Source organism: Chiloscyllium plagiosum, chromosome 9 (genome assembly GCF_004010195.1).
Source record: "Chiloscyllium plagiosum isolate BGI_BamShark_2017 chromosome 9, ASM401019v2, whole genome shotgun sequence".
Classification (NCBI taxonomy): Eukaryota; Metazoa; Chordata; class Chondrichthyes; order Orectolobiformes; family Hemiscylliidae; genus Chiloscyllium; species Chiloscyllium plagiosum.
In genome coordinates this window covers 72530626-72532055 of record NC_057718.1, presented here as the reverse complement: position 1 = coordinate 72532055, position 1430 = coordinate 72530626, and the positions used below count along the sequence as shown (strand labels likewise).

General features: G+C 39.1%; 2 protein-coding genes across 17 annotated transcripts in view; one reads left to right on the top strand and one right to left on the bottom strand.

Annotated features, from left to right (window-relative positions):
- Positions 1-1430, bottom strand: part of pgm3 (phosphoglucomutase 3) — a 186667-nt gene that overhangs the window by 36255 nt on the left and 148982 nt on the right. The gene's annotated exons all lie outside the window — the stretch shown is intronic.
- The window catches only part of dop1a (DOP1 leucine zipper like protein A), a 377089-nt gene that overhangs the window by 336333 nt on the left and 39326 nt on the right, over positions 1-1430 (top strand). For 14 of the 16 annotated variants that reach the window (XR_006312557.1, XM_043696201.1, XM_043696197.1 and 11 more), the window contains one exon: positions 768-829. The exons of the other annotated variants lie outside the window; for them this stretch is intronic. Coding sequence is in view for 13 of the 14 variants with exons in the window: in XM_043696201.1 (XP_043552136.1) it covers positions 768-829 (62 nt within the window). In the remaining variant the exon portion in view is untranslated. The remainder of the gene's footprint in view (positions 1-767; positions 830-1430) is intronic. 16 annotated transcript variants of the gene reach the window in all.

Sequence of the window (1430 nt, the reverse complement as noted above, 5' to 3'; positions counted from 1 at the left end):
GAGATGTTCCTGATGTATGGTAGTGTGGCTAGTCCTTTTGGTTGTGGTATGTCCTCGTTCTGTGGTCTTTCTCTTAGGCATCTGTTGATGAAGTTGCGCGGGTATCCGTTTTTGGCGAATACCTTGTATAGGTGTTCCTCTTCTTCTTTTTGTAGTTCTGATGTACTGCAGTGTGTTGTGGCCCTTTTGAATAGTGTCCTGATGCAGCTTCGTTTGTGTGTGTTGGGGTGATTACTTTCATGATTTAGGACTTGGTCTGTGTGTGTGGCTTTCCTGTAGCCACGCATGTAGTGTACAAATACCATGCAAGGACTGCACTAAATACTATATAGGACAAAAAAAAGCATCAAACATAAAGTTTCTCTGAGAATTGTTGTAAACAATAGAAATAAATCTAACATTTATCAAGCTTTGAAGAAAGAACTTTCAAAGGAATGAAAAAGTGAACAAAAGCGGATGTGGAAAATATTGCTGAGATTATAATTGGAATAAAGAACAAGCACTTTGAAGCTTTGATGTGGAGTATGGGAGTTAAGTGTGTACCCAAGAAAAAGAAGTGCATTGTAAACAGGCTGATTCCAAATTCCAAAATCATCAGGAAAATAAAAGAGACTTTTGAGGAAAATGCTTATTAAATAAAATAAATTAAAAATAAATACTGTGCTGTTTATAATTTTGCCTGTCTGCATTGGTTAAATAGTGGCTTGCAACAACTTTAGTATCCTCTATTCATCTGTAGTTTTAACAGATATGTTTCAAATTTGCAGTTGGAGGGCCATCATAGATCACCTTATGACCCATGACAAAACCACATTCAGGGATCTCATGGGTAAGTATTGTGATCCATATTACTTTTTCTCTCCATTTCTTTACACACACCTATGGCTTGACAGTTTTCAGATAGTAGACCTTTAGCATAGACAATGAGAACGTTTTTGCAATTTCTAAATGAAATGAAGTAATTGTAAATGAGGCTCAATAGAAACAACAATTTTGTATGAGCTAATCATCATGAAAATTCACATTTTCTGGTCTAAATATCAGATATTAGTGCTCTTGGGGAGGGTTTAAACTAACTCTGCAGGGGCATGGGAACCCAGATTGTAGCTTCAGGGTGCAGGGCCTGGAGTGTAGGGAGGTTAGGAACATGGCATCAATTTCAAAGGAGGGTGCCTGTAAACAGGAAAGTGGCTTGAAGTGTGTATACTTCAATGCAAGAAGTATACGAAATAAGGTAGGTGAACTTGCAGCGTGGGTTGGTACCTGGGACTTCGATGTTGTGGCTATTACGGAGACATGGCTAGAACAGGGACAGGACTGGCTGTTGCAGGTTCCAGGATTTAAATGTTGTAGTAGGGTCAGAGGGGGGGGTAAAAGAGGGGGAGGTGTGGCATTGCTTGTCAAAGATAATATTACAGTGGTGGAAAGGA